This window comes from Canis aureus, chromosome 34, assembly GCF_053574225.1.
Source record: "Canis aureus isolate CA01 chromosome 34, VMU_Caureus_v.1.0, whole genome shotgun sequence".
In the NCBI taxonomy this organism is placed as follows: Eukaryota; Metazoa; Chordata; class Mammalia; order Carnivora; family Canidae; genus Canis; species Canis aureus.
The window spans coordinates 26,409,627-26,428,327 of record NC_135644.1 but is presented as its reverse complement, the minus strand read 5'-3'; the positions used below and the strand labels follow the sequence as shown (position 1 = coordinate 26,428,327).

General features: G+C 35.5%; 1 protein-coding gene and 1 long non-coding RNA gene across 18 annotated transcripts in view; one reads left to right on the top strand and one right to left on the bottom strand.

The window, feature by feature from the left end:
• PKP4 (plakophilin 4) overlaps nucleotides 1–18,701 on the top strand; it is a 233,909-nt gene that overhangs the window by 127,400 nt on the left and 87,808 nt on the right. For 15 of the 16 annotated variants that reach the window (XR_013371512.1, XM_077883080.1, XM_077883078.1 and 12 more), the window contains one exon: nucleotides 1,130–1,242. Coding sequence is in view for 13 of the 16 variants with exons in the window: in XM_077883080.1 (XP_077739206.1) it covers nucleotides 1,130–1,242 (113 nt within the window). In the remaining 3 variants the exon portion in view is untranslated. Of the gene's footprint in view, nucleotides 1–1,129; nucleotides 1,243–9,974; nucleotides 10,082–18,701 lie in introns of all 16 variants that reach the window. The other variant, XM_077883085.1, reaches the window with a different exon arrangement.
• Nucleotides 1–18,701, bottom strand: part of LOC144304580 (uncharacterized) — a 46,305-nt gene that overhangs the window by 1,180 nt on the left and 26,424 nt on the right. The window contains exon 5 of one of the 2 annotated variants that reach the window (XR_013371514.1): nucleotides 16,484–16,689. The exons of the other annotated variant lie outside the window; for it this stretch is intronic. This is a non-coding gene — a long non-coding RNA (uncharacterized LOC144304580). Of the gene's footprint in view, nucleotides 1–16,483; nucleotides 16,690–18,701 lie in introns of those variants that run through there. 2 annotated transcript variants of the gene reach the window in all.

Below are 18,701 nucleotides of genomic sequence, written 5' to 3'. Positions count from 1 at the left end.
TAATACACTTAAATTGTTTTCAATTTTGGCAAACAAATAGCACATATTGTCATAAATAATATTTAAGATAGTTTTATTTCTGACTAGTTTCTAGGTTTAGGGTTCATATGCGTGGTATTTTTGACTTAGCAGTCATTTTCCAATTAAACTACTTAGAGTTCATCATTTACTTTGAGTAGATTTGTAAGGAGATGATATGGTACAGGGGAGCTTGAGGTATTATTGAGGTGTTACTTGTGGCTTAAAGCCTTTGCAGTATACTTCATTTGATCTATAGATGTTTTATAGCATAGCATACTTCCTATGCTAAAATTAAAATTAAAATCTTGTTGAGATAACAATTAGATAAGTACAAATAAAGTTAAAATCTTGTTGAGATAACAATGAGATAAGTACAAATAAAGTTAAAGCATCTTCTATGATAGAATTTCCTTGCCTTCATAATGCAGCATAGAATGAATAAGATAATTTCTTTAGACCTCACAGCTTTTAAATACAATTTTAAATTCTATATTATGGCTCAGACTTCATTTTTTTCTCCCCTTCACAATGACACATGAACAATGAACATGTTATTTCCTAACAATAGAAAATTTTTTTGTTTATATTGCAGATAAATATAGCAAGACTTTTTCTGTAGGGTAGGAATGATTTTTTTTTTCTTAATGATTAAAAGGCTCTGTGTGAAATATGATAAAGTGATCTCATCATGGGAATTTACATTTTTTCAGTATAGTCGGAAGAACATAAAAATTAGCTCTTGAGGCTGAAGAGCTTACGTTGGTTGGTGGGCACCTGATGTAGACACATCAAGGATTCTGCAGACCTTATATTTAATACAGCACTGTAGCAGAAGTACTATTTGCAAACCTCAGAAGAACAAACAAAGCAAATATCTATTTTTCCCATATCAAGCAAAGGCTAATATGCTAGTGCCTTTAAGTTTGAAAAAGGTACGTATGAATCAGTAGGTTATGTAGGTCAATAATTCCACCGAAAACTTTTTAATTTCACAAAGCCACACCATATATAGTGCTGTGTAATGGGTATGTTCCTGTTTCCTATGACATACATTCATGTATATATCTGTCTTGGCACCTTATATGCCTTTTATTTCCTTGAATCACAGGAGCTTCAGTTTCAGCGACTCACCCGAGAACTGGAAGTGGAAAGGCAGATCGTAGCCAGTCAGCTAGAAAGATGTAGGCTTGGAGCAGAATCACCGAGTATCGCCAGCACCAGGTACAGAGCTGATGGCTCTATCTTTTTACATGCTTTCATGTTACATGCCTTATTAAGTTTTCCTGGGTGCAGCAAATGATTCTGTTGGTGTTGTCAACTGTTAACTTGCCTTTCTGAATTTGACACCAAAAATGTCAATTTATTCAAATTTGAGAAACCTCTTGCAATATTGATTATCATTCATCCTGTGCTTGAAGTATTTTTTATGGCATTGGGAAGTTTCTGTATGCTACCTTTAGAAATTTTATTTCTCATATGTAGACATAGTAAATGATATTTTTCACATCATTTACTACTATGTTTTGATGTTTTTCAAATCATTAATTACTAATAACATTTAAGCAGCTTTTAAAAATGTCTTCAGTTGACCTTGAGTTTTTCTAGAACTCTGTAAAAATGCTATACAAAGTAATTACTATATGAAATAATTCAGTGTATTCACATACTAAATTCAAAACCAATATATTACTGAAAAAACTATATTTAATCAGAATTATTGTTTTGTGTTAAAATAGCCTCTTAAGTTATTTAAAAACATTATTATTATAAAAAATTACTGCCATGTTACCAAATGGTGAAATCACTGCTGATCCTATTTGTGGATTTCTTTCTTGTTAATTACATATTCTAGTAAAGCCAACCATAAAATATCTTCTATTGCTTGCATTTTTAAGTTTGGTTTCTTTACTACTGTGTAAGTATGTGCCAACAGTAACTTGTCTCTTAAGTCATTTCTAACATTATTATTGTTCTGCTTGTCAGTATTGCCTATTACTCTTAGCCAAGAAAGTCTTCTTAGTGAATAGAGTGCTGTCTGTAGTTCCTCCTTCCTGGCTAATTATTGCTATGGATTTAAAAATATTAGGCTAATAAGTTGTGTTCTTGTGAATGTTTTCATCCCAGACCCTGAAGAGTTGTGCATATTGATGTGTTATTAAGACATAAAGTATTCAAATAAGATTAATAAAACTTCTAAAACACAAATATCAAGCTATGTGATCATTTTTTAGTTATCCAAGCAGGTTTTTTTTTTTTTTAATAGGAAGGGAAATTGTAAGCAAAGAGTAAAAATGTACATCAAATATTTCTAACTCTGGCTTTGTACTTAATGAAATAATTTATCAAGGAAGTTAAAATTGTTAAAATCAATTTTAATTCTATTCAGTATTTTTATTCAATATATTTTTTAAAAAACTATCTCTATCTTTAGCACCAAAAAGAAAACTCAATACTATGATATTGTATAGTTCCAAAGACATAGACCAACAGATTTAAAAATATATAATTTTACACTAACAGAAAATTTAATTCAACACTTAACGAATTCAGTTAGGACTTTTATTCTGGCAATTTGGCTAATTAAACTAACATAGAAATTCTCTTGATAAACCCCTAGAAATACTTGATATATTGATAAAATAAGTCTAATAGGAAAATCTCCAGGTACTAGAAATAGGAAAGAAACTCAAAGGCAGAGCCAGAAGCATTTGAGCTAACTCTGGAGGAGACCTAGGGACGATCAACTCCTCCCCCCTTGAAAGCACTAGTCTTAGATTTAATACCCATGCACATGTGAACTTAAGATTAGTATATTAAGCTCTGACCCTCAGTTGGCTGCACCCATGGGTAAACTCCAAACCACATGTGGGTTTGGAGCTCCAATGTAATTCTTCATGTTGTTCAGGATCCCCATCTGGGAAACTGGCATCACTAAGGATGAGCTCACAATCAGATATTATAAAACTTGAGTAAAAAAAAACTCAACAATGAGTGAGAATCAATTGGCAGAAGAAGACAATTTAAAACTTCAAGAACATGCTATTCTTGGAGAAAGTCTGATTAGGTGTGTACAGGATAACAGACACAAGGATGTTCATTATAATATTATTTGCAAAAGTAAAATATGAGAAAGAAAGTATCCATCAGGATGAAAATGGGAAATAAACTGGGTAAGTGGACTCAAGAACAGTTAAAATGAAGTAATTAGATTACATGTATGAACATGAACATCTTTGCAAAACAGACCTTTTTAAAAGATTTTCTTTACTTATCTGAGAGTGAGAGAGCATGAGCAGAGAGAGGGGCAACGGGAGTGGCTTCCCACTAAGCAGGGAGCCCAACACAGGGCTCGATCCCAGGACCCTGAGATCATGACCTGTGCTGAAGGCAGGTGCTTAACTGAGTGAGCCACCCAGGGGCCCTGCAAAACAGACTTCTGAGTGAAAACCACAAATTGCAAAAGAATAAATATAGGAGGATATAATTATGAATACTTTAAAAATATATGTAGCAGCCCTGCGTAATTTTTAAACAGTGTTTGATAGTGTTCACAGATATATGCATGTGTAGTAAAAGTATAAAAAATATTTTGGAATGACACCAATTTAAGATAGTGGTACCTCTAGGAAGAAAGGGAAGAGGAAGCTATCAGTAATTAGGCTTTAGCCAAGTCTGTAACATGTTATTTAAAATTGACATCTAAAGCAAATATGACACAATAGTAACATTTGTTAAATGAGGGGGGTGGTTGATATGTGCGTGGCTATTAGATTATTTTCTGCACCTTAATTTTTAAAATCTTAAATAATTTTAATTGAATTAGCTAATTCCATAGGTTTAAAAATGTTAGTAAAAGTACATGTTATATAACATTTACTCTGAGTGATTTTGGTGTTTTGTCACTGGATCTCAGGGCCTAGTGTGATGTGTGACATGTCACTGGGCTTGGTCAGTGACTTTTGTCTAAATGGATGGTTCTGCAGCAAGGGAAGCCGGGTTGACCAGAGAACAGGGGAAAGCATGCACAGAGGTAGATGGGATTCCTCACTGTGGTTGTATTGAAGCACACCAAGAGGTTCAGGTACCTAGGATGTGTCCTAAAAGGACCTAATGACTTGTGAAGTTAGAAGGGTACAGCTGGCATCTGGTTGTGGAGAACTGGGGACAAATGTGATGATAAGTAACCTTCATGAGGTCTTAAAAGAGACCCATTGAAAGTTATTTTTGGAAGTGGTTGTCTGGTAGTGTAGTCCATGGGTCAGAATGAGAGCAGCAGGCCAGGGATCTATTATGGAATATTAGGGTTATGAGAAAAGCTGGTTTTGTCATTCAGTGAACAGTGTTAAGAACCTTAAAAGTTCCATTTTGCTTGCCCTACTCACATCTCACATTGGATTCTCATGTATTCTCAATGCCCCCAACATAATGTTAACACTTCCTCACAGCCTTTCCCTAGTTTCTCTGGGAAGGTCATTTCTCTTCATCTGAACTCAAAACTGTTCATGCATTTGTCAGCTCTCCCAGGAGATGGTAAGGCCCACCTCATCCCCACAGCCCTGGCACAGTGCCTGGTGCTCAGCAGGCAGGCACCCAGACAAATACTCATCGAATGAATAATGAACTTCAATGAAGTCTCGTGTGTTTTAAGCTCATCAAATAAGAATGCTTCACCATGAGGTTTTCTATTTGGCATCTTTGGATATCTGTCTGCCCTTTCTCCGTATCTGTTCTCTTTCAGTGTGCTTCTCAGTGGACCTCAAGAAGACTATTGACACAGTTACTTTGTTCTGTGACCACCAGGTTTTACACACTAGCAAGAAGCCCATTAGATAACAGTGTTAGTGAAGAGGGAGCATAGGTTTTTGTCACTTGAGAGATCCTTCTTGTGTCTTCTAGTCCCCACCAATTGTCAGTCTTAGAACAAGAATCTAAAGATAAGGAAAAACAGAAATTAACTCTCATTCCCAAGCCCTCTTTCCTGTCAGCCATTTCTGATTTGCTCAAAGGAAATTAAAAGCAGGACTACTGCTTATGACAGAATTCTTGAAGCTCCATGAATGAAACTTCCTTTGGATTCAGGTCATTCTTACATGAATTGAGTTTAGTTAGCAAAACGGGGATTTGATAACTAGTTATCTCTCATATTGTTTTATTTAGACCCTGTGTCCGAGTTGGTAAGGTGATCTGTAAGGTTTTCTTAGGTTTCCTCATCCAATGATGACATTATAAAAACCCAAAAGGAGATGAAAAGTACATTTTTATTTACTTTTTCTGTTGTTCAAAGCATTTGCTTTTATTGGCCTTACCCCGTGAATAAGAAGGAGGCTGTGGCATGAGGTCCTATTTAATAAATGATTCTTATATTGTGCTGAATAATATACCATAGAGCCCTCTCCCAAAGGAGTGCCTCTAAAACTGAGCAGTTTGGTTCCCTCACACTGGTAGTACCATAGGTGAATTTTTATTCATTTTATTATTTTTTTTTAAGATTTTATTTATTCATGAGACAGAGATTGAGAGAGAGACAGAGAGAGAGAGAGAGGGAGGGAGGCAGAGACACAGGCAGAGGGAGAAGCAGGCTCCATGTGGGGCGCCCGACGTGGGACTCGATCCCAGGTCTCCAGGATCAGGCCCTGGGCTGAAGGCGGCGCTAAACTGCTGAGCCACCCAGGCTGCCCCATAGGTGAATTTTTAACCCATGCCATGAGATGTTGTTCTTCATTTCTAGGTGGAGAAACTAAGCCTCTGCTTTTTATTTAGAAAGTGTCCTCAAATGTGAACAGTTGCCATTGGCAATTTGTTTGCCATATGCCTTGTTGAGAACTTAAAAGCAAAAATCATTAAAAATCATTTTAAAATCTTAATGATTAAAGTAATTGCTTAGTTTTTCTATTAATGCCTCTTTGGAACTCTGGTTCTAAACAAGGTTAATAAAAACCCCATTTCTGATTTGATTTCTCATTTGCTTTATTTACTACAAAAAAGCACTAATAACCCAAGCAATATCAACATATAATGATCCTTAATCTACAGTTGATGGTGCTAATATCCTAAGATGAAATGTCAAGCCAAAAATAATCATTATAACTTTGAAAAACCTGAAGGTGAGTTATGAGATTAGTTAATAGAGAAGTTTATCTATGTATTTAATGTTTCCCCTCATCGAAGGTAGGCTATGGAAATACTTAATAAGGAACTTATAACTTTTCTCTATTAATACTAAATATACTTCTTTTATGTACTTAATATTCACTTCATTTAAAGTAGGCTGTGGGATCAGTTAATAGAGAACAGAAGATACTACTTTTCTTCATTTGTTTGGAGTATACTTATAGTTATCTATGTATTTAATATTTTGCTTCATTCCAAAATTATTTGAAATATTTCTTAAAATACAAAAATCAAAAACAGAGTGAGGAAATTAGAGCAAATGGAAGATAATGATTAGAACCATAAGATGAGACCAAGGTTAAAATAGTATAAAAATGTATGTTGCTAACATTCCATGACATTTGCTAAAAGTAAGGGAGCCATTTTGGCTCTGAGTATATAGATTTAGCGTATATACATGGGTGGGCTAATTTCAGGTCCTTCAAGCAGGCAGTGTGCCGTGATGACTGTTTCTGTCTGCCATGCTTTTTATTATGGTCATGGGTAACAACGGGTGCTGAGACGTGAGGTGTCCTGTATTACAGGTCACTGTGCAACTACTTGGCATGCATGTCTTAACCAAGGGACCTGGCCCTCATGCGATGCTAAGGTGTGTACAGCTCATCTCAGGAGAATCTCAGCACAGTTAACTCAGAGGGACATTTGCCCTTTAAATCTCTTGCCTCCCATGGGCTAAGCAACATCCTTCAAATCCAAATCTGATGAGCATGGACTTTATTCTTTTTCTCATTGCAACATCATCAGTGGGGTTTCTTTCTGACATTAGTCTAGGTTAGATTTCAAGCGATAGGGTGACAGTAGACAGTCCCTGTAGCCCACTGTGAGGGGCCCAGCTCCTCACCCTGAGATTTCCCCTGCCCACCTCCACTCCCAAGGGCAAAGGAATGGGCAGGGGTGGCCACAGCTGAATTCTTCCTCTGTTTTGGGGTCTGGGTTTTGTTTTGTTTTTTACTGACTGTGGAGTTAAATAATGCTCATTTTAGACAATTTGTAAAATTCAAATAAGTATAAAGAGAAAAACCCATAATTCTACCATTCAGAGATAACCATTTTGTTTTCAAGTCACACTTACTGAAGTGTAGTTTACTTACAGTAAAATTCACCCTTTGTCACATACAGTTTTCTGATTTTTGAGATTTTTGGCATGTGGTTATATAACCACCACCACATAGAACATTTCCACTAACCCCACAAAAGAGGCAATCACTTTTATGTTTCGTTCTCTTCAATTTATTTTTTTAAGTTTGAGGTAATTCCCCCTGGCTAACCTTTTGTCTTGTTCCTAAAGTCCCACTTTGACATGCCAGACCTAACTTTTAATGGCTCCCACTTGCCTGAGGAATTCCCAACGGGACAAAAAGTTTGAGGCTGAACCAGTGACCTAGGGATGCTAATTCAGCAGTGGTTGGAGATCATTACAGCCTCCCAGTGGCAAACAGCACAGTGTGGGTGGAAGACTTGGCCAGAGGAAATACTACAGGGCAGATCAGCCTTCAAGTGTACAAGGTGTGGCCTGCGTTTCACGTAAGCAGAGAAATTACAAGTAGTGCAACTTGGTGGGTAAAAAAACTTGGAAGGAGAAGAAAATGTAATTTGAATTGAAAAGTCAGTAAATGAAAATATGATCATCTTCAACTTAATGAAACTATTTCTGAGATTCTATTATACAGAATTTCAAAATTATCCCTGGTTGCAGATTTGGAATCTTGCCATTCATTGCCCAGAAACAAAGTTTCTAGACAAGTTGTAGATGGTGAAAGAAAAAGCTTACTTCTTCAGGGCACATAAATTGGTTCTACAAATTTTATCTTGTAAATCATAGTTTCTCCACTTATTAAGAGGAAACACTAAGTTTTCATGTACGTTGAAATAAAAAAAAAAGATTCTTAAAAAATGGAACTTTTAGTATTTGTAGGAAACATTAATTAATGGCAACTTTTGGAATCAAAATACAATTTTAAGTTTTCATTTTAATTTGTGTACATTGTCTGCATTTGGAAACAGTTGGTCCCTTCACATTGCCTGTCCTTTAACTGACTACTACTGATGTTGGAAGTTAGTCTAGACTGAGAAGAATTCTGTCCATATCAGCTGAATAAGGGGGAAAATGGGTGACAATATTGAAATTAAATAACTTTACACTCTTCCCAAGATTATCGCTCCCTTTCAGTTAGTTTGAAGCCCTGCTAAAATAGAATTCTTTATGGTTTCAAAAAGGTCATACAATCTTGACAAATAGTCTTCTTATCGCCACTTAAGAAAAGAACTGTGTTATTTTTTAATGAAAAGATTTTATTCCCCACTGCCATTCACATATTTTTTTTACACTTTATAGGGTCATCTGCTAGTGCCCATCAGGCTTCCATTGATACTATTAAAAATTCTAAAAATATTTTAGGCTGACAGTAGCAGAAAAGGCTTTTTCATGGTTCAGGTCTTTTCTTCAGTGAATATTTTTAAGTCATTGTGAAATAAACCTCCTCAAATGATACATTTTTAAAAAATGAAGTCTTTGGAAAGATGGAATGTTTATGCCTTGACAGTTTATTACTTATTTAATGTACCACTTAGGAAGATGCTTGATAAAGTTCTGTCCATTTGACCTCCAGAGCTCTCACCAGACAAAACCCAAATTTTAAAATAATAGTTTTATTGAGATATATTTCACATACCATAAAATGCATACTTTTAAAGTGTACAGTTCAGTATTTTTAGTGTATTCACAGCATTGTTCAGCTCTTACTCTGTTCCATGTCAGGCCATTTTTGTCACCCTAAAAAAGAAGCCCTCTACCCAGTAGCACTCCTTTACCATTCTCCCCTCTCCACAGCCCGTGGAAACTGTTTGTCTCCTTTCTGTCTCTGTGGATTGATCCTTTGGACATTTTCTACATACGGTATCAGACAATCTATGGCCTTTTGTAACTTGGCTTCTTTCACTGAGCATGTTTTTAGGGTTTACCCATGTTACAAGCATGTATCTGTTCTTCATTCCTTTTTATTTCCAAATAATTATTCCATTGTATGGATAAACCAACTTTTATTTATTCATAATAAACAAACATCTTATAGACATTAGGGCTATTTCTACTTTTTAACTATTGTAAACAATGCTATGTGTCAGGTATCAAGAGGATAAGATCCCAGGAGGTTTGCTTTAGGTGTTCTTAGTCTGGGGGTCATGGAGAGACACAGGGAGTGATAGAAGTTTTCCTTAGCCTCTTCACCCATCCTCCTACTCCCCCCAAGAACTTGCCTTCTTTCCTTTTTCCTCTGCTTTCTGTTATGGTAAATCTCTGTATCCTGCTGAGCTACTCAGAGCTACTGGTCTGCGTTCAGTTACTTTCAGTACCTAGTAGCTAAAGCTATTTGGGAGTCCTGTAATACTCGTCGGAATATAGTTCACCGATTTCCATTCCTAAGTATTGCCCTTTGGTCACTAGTGTCTCTCTTAATGGTCAAACAAATAAAAGTTCTCAGATATCATTTCTAATGGAGATCAAATGAGGAATAAATTATTTGATATTTGAATGTAATTATCAGAAACTCTCTTGAGGATCTGTGCAGTGAATATTTATTAAATGGATGCTCTTACGAGCAAATTTAGTAACACTGAATTTTTATGATGCACTCCTATTGTAAACACAGTACCACATCTGAAAGATATATAAATGAGTCTATGTCTGACCTGCAGCTCTACAGAAGTCATTTATCTTGAGCAGTTTACTTAAGCACAGTTCTTCCAGAAGGCATTTTAATTACTGCTTCTCATTGCCATTCCAGTCACAAGCCAATTTCATCTGGGACATACAAATCCAAGTGGCAAGTGTTTCTGCTGATTTGAATTAAACTTGTCTAACTAGGTCTTCTGCAGGGCATGTGAGCCCAAGGTAATTCAACCAATATTACATTAAACTAACCTATTTTAACCTAAGAATGTTACCATCGAGAATGTGGATTTAAGACAAATAGTTGTCATAAGTAATAGTCTTTATGGATATAGAACATTATACAATAAAATGTGTTAATCATAGCAAATATTTCAAAATGAATTGCCTATTTCTTAGACTGAACATTTAAAAATGTTAATTGCATGATATCGTTAGAAGGAACCACAAAAAGAGATCAAGTTTATAGTTTGCATCAGTTTCATATTATCTTAAGACTATTTCAATGTATTTGGTTAAATATGGAGGCAGCCCAACTATAATAATTTTCCTAATTAATGAAGAGGAAAATGCTTTTTAAAATTCAGAGGCCTCTGCTTCTAAAATATATGTATCATGCCATTATTTAATTGTCTTTTAAAGCACCATTTTAATTAAAATAACAGTATTTCATTTTCTGTAATTTTTCATAGTTCACATTCTATAATTACTATTCTCAAGATATGTAACAGCAATAAATTACTCAGTCAATACAGAAATTACATTACCAGCCCCCACTCTTAGTCATTAGGTTTTTTTAACTATGTGTATATATTGATGAATTACAAAGTAATTTAAATAGACCATATCATATATTTCAAGATGCTTCCTGAAAAAAAAATTACCTTTACTGTTTCATAAGAATTAATAATTCCTTTAATCACGTATCTTCTATTTACTGTCATTTTGGGTTTTATCTGCATTTTTTAATCTTTAAGAAATGTTGGAAATACTAAGCACAAAGAATAATATAACAAAAGCTCAAGTACTTATATCCCATAACTGAATATTGTTGATAATTCATCATATTGGCTTTTATTTAAAATATCTTTATAATGCAAGCCCTCCTTGCTCCCATTCTGTCTTCCCAATAGCTGACCACAAGTATATAGTTTAGTTTACTTTGTGTACTTTTATATCATTATTCATCCTTGGCCAATATTTTGTGTTCCTTTTTTAACCTACACAAAATGGTATAGTGTGTATATCATTGTGCACAAAAATACAGAGTATTTTTCTACTCTGTATTTAAAATCTATCCATGTTGATGTGTGTAGATCTAGTTTATGTTTTTAGCTGCTGTTATATATATTTCATAGAATAATCAATTGTTTGGCCATTTCCTTATTGAAAAACATTTTACTTCCACTTTTCAACACTATAAATAATGCAGTTGTAACCATTTTTGAACCTCTATCTTGGTTTATACATACAAGATTATGGAAAATACATCATTATAAGTTGAATATTTGGGTCATAATAAATATTTCAATATTTCTAGATCTTCCTGAATTGTTTCCTGAAGTATCTCAACAATTGTACCCTCTCAAGCAGTATGTGGAAAAGTTCCAGGGTGTGTGTGTGGGGGGGTGTCTGTCTGTCTCCCCCTCTCTCTCTTCGTCTTTTTTTTTTTGCCAACATTTAAGATTATGCAGGCTCTTTATGCCAATCTAATGTTATCTCATTTTATGTTACATTTTCTTGATGACTAATGTGTTTGAATATTTTTGTGTCTTTATGATCCATTTGAGCTTCCTCTTATTCATATTCTTTGCCCTTTTTTTTTTTTAAGATTTTCTTTCTTCCTTTCTTTGAGAGAGAGAGCAGTGAAGTAAAGTGAAGGGATCAGAGGGAGAGGGACAAGCAGACTCTGCACCGAGTGTGGAGCCCAGCAGGGGACTCGATCCCACAACTCTGAGATCATGACCTGAGTCAAAATCAAGAGTCGGACACTTAACCAACTGAGCCACCCAGGCACCCCTCTTTGCCCACTCTTTAATGAGTAATTTGGCTTATTGTCTTTGGTTCTATCATTAGTTTTTTTGCACTGAAATAGCTCTGGGATGTATATGTTAAAATAACACAGGTCATGGTGTATTGTAGCACTAAAAGTACACAATGTTAATCCATTTTTAGAATACAAGTTCTTTAGTATCATTACAAGTACATAGAAGATACAACCTGTATATATTATATATAGTAATAGATACCTAATTTCCAGATCTGCAGTTGAGGGAAGGTAAAAGCCCAAGCATAATACTAACATTACTTTCTATTTCCAAATTTCCTTTTGTGATTTTGCATTTATTTATATATTTTTTGCAAATATTTATGCTGTCTTCTCTAAACCCACTCAGTAAATACGTATACCTTTGCTATATTGTAGAGATACAAAGATATTAAAGCCTGGAAATTTCCAGTCTAGCAGAAGGGACCATTTTGTAACTAACATAATATGACAAATATGCTTAGTAGCAGCCTAAAATATATGTTTATATTTTATTATTTCTAATTTTATGAAGAGCTCCATGGTGATCAGATTATACTGTCCTAGCTCTGTGCCAGAAGACTTTACCTGTGTCGTGGATTGTCATATCCTTAGCTTAAAATACTTTATAGTATTGAGGACCTAATCCATAATAGAAACCTGTGCTAACAGATGTTTTATACCCATTATCTTCTTAACTGTTAAACAGTATTTCCTTGTTGGTGTTGTGTGTTTAATTTGCTTTGATTTACTCATTACTGTACATCTGAATTTATCATTAGGATGATATTGTCCCCTAAAGATAGTATATTCTATTGGTTTTTCCAGTGGGATGTCAATAAATGGTTTGAGAAGACTTAAGCCTCCCACTTATATCCACTATACCAATCTAAATAGACACAACCTATATAAAATGGTGTTTAACATACAAAGACAATTCTAAAACCCCTAGCCACTAGCTCCATCTCCACTACCACTATTTTGCCTCTCCTTTATGGAAACTGCTGTGGCTTCTATTTATATTATTCTTGGTTGATCACAAACATTTTTAAAGAAATCATGTAGACATTAATTCAAAAATTCTAGAAAACAGTCTTGAAAAATATATTTCCCACTAATGTACTTTCTGAAGTTCATTATTTTAGGGGGAAAGTTTACCATTTCTTCATCTAATCATTTTAATCTCCATGATGAAATAAAAGGAAGTTAGTATTAAGTTCACATTCTCATTACCATTTGGTAGGTTAAGGACATGGAGTGGAAAGGCTGATGAAAATATAATGAGATGTTTCTTTAACCCTTCAGAGAACTGCTACTTTATCTAGGTCTAAACCAATGATGTATGGAAAAGAAAATAGAAAATATGATTAGCTACCTAAAAGTGAGTGCCATCCATTAGTGCATTTTCAGCAGTTAATCAGCTTGCCCTAAAAATGAACATGGCTTGTCTGCCAGGGTGGGGAGGGGAGGCACCCGACAAGTTTGCCAGACTTTGTAGTGACGGAATTTTTATTATGGCTTTCCTCCCTGAGGCTTCACAATCTACTTAATAACAAATCAGTCTAATTTGTTTGTTGCATGGATTTTTCTATTGTTTCTCCACTATTAAATAGGGGGGAAAACACTCTAAAACTGGAGAGGAAAAAAGCCTGTCGGCTATATTTTCACAGCTAAAAAAAAATTATATTAAATAATCATGCATTTTAACCACTGTCATGGAGTTTAGATATAACATTTGGTATGCATTAATAGACCTTATCCAAGGAGGAATGTCTTTAGGTTATATGAGTGTGTTTATTTCTTTTAGCTTTTTCTTTATTGCAAAAGAACAAGTAACAGTTATTCTAAGGCCCTGTGATGTGTTGTTTCTGCTTGAGAACAAGTCAGTTAAAGGTTGATCTACCCCCACCTTTCTTATAGTATCAATACTGGAGTTATTTGAGCCACAGAGGAAATTCAAATGAAATTATCAACCATAATACAAGAACCCAAGTGCTTAGGAAGGACAAAGCATAGATCTATATCTATTTTCTCAGTGGCATTTACAAAGTACTTCCCAGTAAAAACTTACTTGTAAATAGTGAGTAAAGCAGTGCTATATTTCTATGAACATAAATACAAATACATAGGTAGAAATTATATTATTGACAGTAGTACATATGTCTAGAAGTTAAAATATGAGTGAATTTTGCAACCACCAATGAAATAATTAATGTATCTAGATAAGTAATCATCAACAGCAGCTAAAATCATTAGCTGAAGAGATGATGGGAAACCTTACACTAAATGCATCAGGCTGAAGGCATCTGAACCCATCGATCTATCTTATGTTAATACTGCAAATCAAGAGGGGATCCCTGGGTGGCTCAGCAGTTTAGTGCCTGCCTTTGGCCCAGGGCGTGATCCTGGAGTCCCGAGATCGAGTCCCACATCAGGCTCCCTGCATGGAGCCTGCTTCTGCCTCTGCCTGTATCTCTGCTTCTCTCTCTCTCTCTCTCTCTCTCTCTGTATCTCTCATGAAGAAATAAATAAAGTCTTTAAAAAAAAATACTGCAAAACAAGAGACGGTCAAAATTTATATTATCCTGATGTGATGCAGTGGATGTACATGATGTCACTTGTGACGAATTCTTGCCCAGGAATTGCTAGTCATCTAGATATAAATACCAAGTCATAGGAAATACGAAGCCAAAGGAACATGTTAAATGACAGTGTGCTGATGCATTAGTCAGATCCAGTCTGTTGGGCAAATGAAATAATTTCAAACAGGGAGGAAAAAAATTAAGAGAGAGGGAAGATGAAACTAGACATCATTAACATCATTAAGAGAGATGTTTAGAGACTAGTAACCAGATACAGCAAGTGGACCTTGATTTGGTTAGACTCAAACAAACCATCTGTTTTTAAACATTGAAATAGGGAATTTGAACACTGACTAGATATTTGTTGTTGATATTAAGCATTTTACTTTTAGGGGCACCTGAGTGGCTCAGTCAGTTAAGCATCTGCCTTTGGCTCCAGGGTCCTGGAATCCAGCCCCATTTTGGGCTCCCTCCCTGCTCAGTGGGGAGCCTGTTTCTCTCCACCTGCCTCTCCCCCAGCTCATGCTGTCTTTTGCTGTTTCTCACATTCTCGTCTCTCAAATAAATAAAATCTAAAGGGAAAAAAAAAGAATTTTACTTCTAATATTTTAGGTATGCTACTGTTATTGTGATTCTGATCTTTTTAAAGTTTCTATATTTAGAGGTACATCTTATTACTGAAGTGATAAGATGTCTGAGCCTTGCTTCGATATAATCTAGTAATCCAGAGAACGTAGTAAGTGAAGGTATAGATGAAATAAATGTGACTACATGTTCCTTTTCTTGTTGAAGCTGCGTAATGAATACATAAGGGATTTAATATACTGTTCTCTTTTTTTACATATGTGTGTTTTAAATATTGTATAACAAAAAGTTTTTTAAATGCTAAGTGATTCAGCTCTTTATTTTCTGACTGAAATTATGTTTAAAATTTGTTTCCTTTTTATAAAATTGGGATGATTCTACATCTTATCTGAGTGGTGGATGTTCTCTTTAATTGTTTAAATAAAGACTATTTAAGTTGCATAGACTGTGAATCTATAGAGCGCTCCACACACTTCATGCCGCTGTTTCCATCAATAATGTTGGCTCACTATGGCAATGCATGGGAAGGAGGAGTAAAAGGGAAAAAGAAAGATAAAGCTGATCAACCACTTCTTCTGTCATGTTGCCAACCATTGTTATTCTTTTCATTCATAGCTCTCAAAAGGAAAATGCTGGCCATTAAAGCTAGGAATTTAACACAGTCTTGCCCACATACTTGCCCTGTCTCTTTGCCATGAGGGTGCTTATTCAGCCACTGAACATTGTGTATGGAACATTCCATATCCAGAATACTGTTTTAAGAGCTTTACCCTGACCCTCCATTATCATGATAGTCATTGCTTCCATTTGTTCTAATAGGCTTTTTTCTTTTTCATTCCCCTAATTTGGTAGTTTGGAAACCCTGTGCACTGATGTGTGGGGGATAAAAGAGAAGGAAACGAGGGTAAGAGAGGGGATAGATGTGTGACAAACTGGGGATCCATGAGAGCTTCCAGAAGATTTTAAAGCATCCTAGAACCATTTTCCTAAGTTCCATAGGTCTTACTACATAGACACGTAACATATGCTATGCCAAATGTTGACTGTATCCTTGTGTCCATTCTTTTTCCAGAACAATTATTGCTGATCCTCGCTCTGTACTCTATCCCACATGTGAATTCATTCTTCCTTCAGCACTAAAACAGCGATTTATGGTGCTTGTCCGTGAATTAAAAACTGAAAATGCTGTTACAGTGAGAAACACCATTTTTTTCAAAAAACAAAGAGATTTAAGAGATATGCTCTTTCTTTCCACACTTACAATACGAATAATTTTTTTTTTGAAAATTAAAGAAACTTTACTGTTTATAAAAATTTTTAAATAAACATATTGGGTAATCAACGGAAAGAAAGTAAATAGCATTCTTTAGACATATGCCAAATTTGATAGTGTCTTTATATGAGTATAAAGAATTGTATGTGAATAAATCATTTGCTTTTTTTTTTTTAATATTTTATTTATTTATTCATTCATGAGCGACAGAGAGAGACAGAGACACAGGCAGAGGGAGAAGCAGGCTCCATGCAGAGAGCCCGACTTGGGACTCGATCCTGGGTCTCCAGGATCACACCCTGGGCTGAAGGTGGCGCTGAACTGCTGAGCCACCCGGGCTGCCCAATCCTTTGCTTTTGAATGCCTAAAAAGGATAAGTAATCAGCGGAGTACATGTTTAATAAAAAAAAAATTGAGGCTTATAATAACTTAAAACTCCTTGTAAGTAAATTTTTACATAGGCTTCTCAAAACATTTAAATTCTAAAGTAAAAAAATGAAATTGTATGCATCATAAACAAAGCTATTTATAATGACAAATTTTAAGGGGTTTGGATGCCAGTCAGTGTATCTCACTACAGATCTCTACGGTTTTATCCCATGTTCACTCTGCTCAATCTCATGCAAAACCAGTAGAAAAAACAGGACCCTTTTCCTGCTCCCTACCAGTGCCAGCTTCTTAGAAAATATACATGATTTAAATTGTTTTACACATTTCTTTTTTTTTTTTTTAAGATTTTTATTTATTTATTCATGAAAGATACAGAGAGAGAAAGGCAGAGACATAGGCAGAGGGAGAAGCAGGCTCCCAGCAGGGAGCCTGATGTGGAACTCCATCCCGAGACCGCAGATCCCACCCTGAGCCAGGGGCAGGTGCTCAACCGCTGAGCCACCCAGGTGTCCCATCCCGTTTTACACATTTCTAAAGAGAGTATATTTGTGTGTACTCTTTCTTTTTTTATTTTAAATCTTTAAAAATGATTTTCATTTCTGTTTTTTCACCTTTAGAGGGGCTTTGGAAGAAAATAAGCGACAGAAACAGCAAATTTTAGATCATAGATACAATTTGCAATAGCCCATCTATTCCAAGACTGACCTTTTGCCTAACTAGGACCCTAAGTTATGACAGAGTACTTAGGGAAGAGAGCCTGGTGTTGTAGTTAGCCATTCTACTATTGTCATCTAACTTGCTTTCACTCTTTCAAATGTCAACTGAAATGTTAGAAAACCCTTCTATTCTGACTTCTACTTTTACTGGTTGGAACACCTGTCATGGGCTGGGCTTAAACAGAAATCATGCTTCCTGTATAATTTATGAGGATACCAGAGGGAACTGTTTGTTTCATTTTTGTGTAGTACTACATCCTTTTTGATCTTCCCCTTCCCATATGGTCTTTTGGATCTTTTATTCATAGATTTAAAGCACTAACACAAAATGCTTTTGTCAGAGAATATTTAACATCTTCTAAAATGTGTTTACCTCCAGTCCCTATGAAAGTTACTTGAATTGTGAAAAGGACTAGTATTTCCTGTTCCTTTAATCTTTTTGCTCTGCATTAGGTACATAATTCTCTCTTTAGGAGACTGGTTGGAATACTATTTATTTATATCTTACCTTTTCCTGGAATTCATTTTATACAGCTGTTATAGAATCCAAAAATATGCATGGGCAGAGTAGCATAGGGAAAAGTGGAATGAGAATTAAGAAAACAAGGGTGAGAGCCCATAGAGCCAGTAATGAGACCAAAAATGTTCATGATGGTGGCTGGTTATACATCTTACTTTAGCCTTGCTAACAGCCAATGGAAACCAAGACTTTGCTGTCCCTTCACTCATGATATTTTAAAGACTAAAATTGTAAAGCATATTCTGAGAGCATGGGTAGTTTTTCCAGGTAAAATGTCACTGAGAGGGAATGTATGCGTCAGACCATAAGCCTTCAATCTTTTCCACCTTGCATGAGGTGTTGGTCTGCCCTTCCACGGCCACCTTGTTTGCACCTTCTGTTAGTCATGCAAGTGACTGGGTGTCAATTGCAGATGGGTCAGCCCAAATCCATCTGCATGAGTGAAAGGTGAATCAGGGCTCCTGTCCTGGTACTGACAGGTTGGGGACAACTACATCTTAAACGAAGCACATCATTTAAGTGCCCTTTCTTTTCTCTAACCTCAGTATCACTTTCAGATCATATGAACAATTATGAAAAGAGATTCTTTACCCTGTCTCACTTGTTATGACTTGCTTAGTCCAAATTATAGGTATATACTATTTCAGGGGCAATTGAGAGCCATAACACACAAGAACAGTAATAAGTTATCATTATGAGCATGTTGTCATGGTTTCCCTTTTCCTGACTCCTGAGTTCAAGTGGTCTTCT